Source organism: Nicotiana sylvestris, chromosome 11 (genome assembly GCF_000393655.2).
Source record: "Nicotiana sylvestris chromosome 11, ASM39365v2, whole genome shotgun sequence".
Taxonomy (NCBI): Eukaryota; Viridiplantae; Streptophyta; class Magnoliopsida; order Solanales; family Solanaceae; genus Nicotiana; species Nicotiana sylvestris.
In genome coordinates this window covers 125,985,130-125,986,632 of record NC_091067.1, presented here as the reverse complement: position 1 = coordinate 125,986,632, position 1,503 = coordinate 125,985,130, and the positions used below count along the sequence as shown (strand labels likewise).

At 42.7% G+C, this 1,503-nt stretch overlaps 1 protein-coding gene across 1 annotated transcript; it reads left to right on the top strand.

The window, feature by feature from the left end:
• Positions 1 to 257: 257 nt before the first annotated feature.
• On the top strand, positions 258 to 929 carry LOC138881622 (uncharacterized). The gene has a single exon (XM_070161863.1). The coding sequence runs from the start codon at positions 258 to 260 to the stop codon at positions 927 to 929; it is 672 nt and encodes a 223-aa protein (XP_070017964.1).
• The last annotated feature ends 574 nt before the right edge of the window (positions 930 to 1,503 follow it).

Genomic DNA, 1,503 nt, shown 5'->3' with positions numbered 1-1,503 from the left:
GTGGGAACAATACCGGCCATGCAATGGCGGTGACCACAAGGAGTGGTAGAGGTGGTGAAACAAGTACCTCCAAGCAAAAGAAAGTTGTGAGTGATGATGTTGAAGTGCAAAATGATGATGATCCAATAGTTCATGATCAAGTGAGTGAAGAGAATTTAAATGGTGAGGTGAGAATTGATATTCATGACAATGAGGAGGATACTCAAAATGACGTGAACCCGTCTAGGTAACACGTGATAGACATACCAGAAACGGTAATGCCTAAAGCCAAGACTCCATTGCCAAGGCCTCCTCCGCCTTACCCTCAAAGACTTTCAAAGCAAAAGAATGAAAACCAATTCAAGAAGTTTATTGAGATGATGAAAAGCTTGTCAATTAATGTGCCCTTGGTGGAAGCTCTCGAGCAAATGCCGGGATATGCCAAGTTTATGAAAGACTTGGTAACTAAAAAGAGATCTATGGATTGTGAGACCATCAAAATGACTCATCAAGTGAGTGTCATTGTGCACTCGATGGCTCCAACGCTTGAAGATCCCGACGCATTTACCATTCCATGTACCATTGGGAGTGCGGATTTTGCAAAGGCCTTGTCTGATTTGGGAGCAGGTATAAATTTGATGCCTTACTTTGTATTCAAAACTTTGGGTATTGGTCAATCGAGAGATACTTCAATGAGATTGCAAATGGCGAATCGAACAATGAAGAGGCCGCTTGGTATTATTAATGATGTTCTTGTCCGGGTTGACAAGTTTATTTTGCCTGTGGATTTTGTTATTCTCGACTGCGAAGTCGACTATGAGATACCTATAATATTGGGAAGGCCTTTCCTAGCAACAGGGAAGGCATTGGTTGATGTGGAAGCAGGGGAGTTCACCTTTCGGGTGGGTAACGAAAAAGTTGTTCTCCATGTTTGCAAATCAATGAGGTAGCCGAATAGTACTGAGGTTTGCTCTTTTGTGGATCTTGTGACGGAGGTGATAGTTGATGATACGAGTGCCATGATTAATGTAAGAACCATTGGAAGCTGTATTGTTGAACCATAATGTGACTGAGGATGAAGGCTTGGTGGAGTATGTCAATGCTTTGCAAGGAATGGGTTCTTACTCATATGAGCCCCATAAACTTTCATTGGATTTTGAGAACAGAAAGACTCCACGAACAAAGCCCTCAATCGAGGAGCCTCCCACATTGGAGTTGAAACCTTTGCCTTCACACCTTAGGTATGAATTCTTGGGCGCTCGTTCAACTTTACCTGTTATTCTTTCTTTGTGCTTAACTAACGTGCAGTTAGATGCCACCCTTGTGGTGCTCCAAAGAAGGAAGAAGGCAATTGGATGGACTCTAGCTGATATTCGGGGGATAAACCTTACCTTTTGCATGTACAAGATTATACTTGAGGATGATGCCAAACCCTTCATGGAACATCAAAGAAGATTGAACGAGGCTATGCAAGAGGTCATCAAGAAGGAAGTTATCAAGTGGCTAGATGCAGGGGTTGTGTAC

Coding starts and splice junctions, on each gene's coding strand:
- LOC138881622 (XM_070161863.1), top strand. CDS start 258: ATGCCTAAAGCCAAGACTCCATTGCCAAGGCCTCCTCCGCCTTACCCT.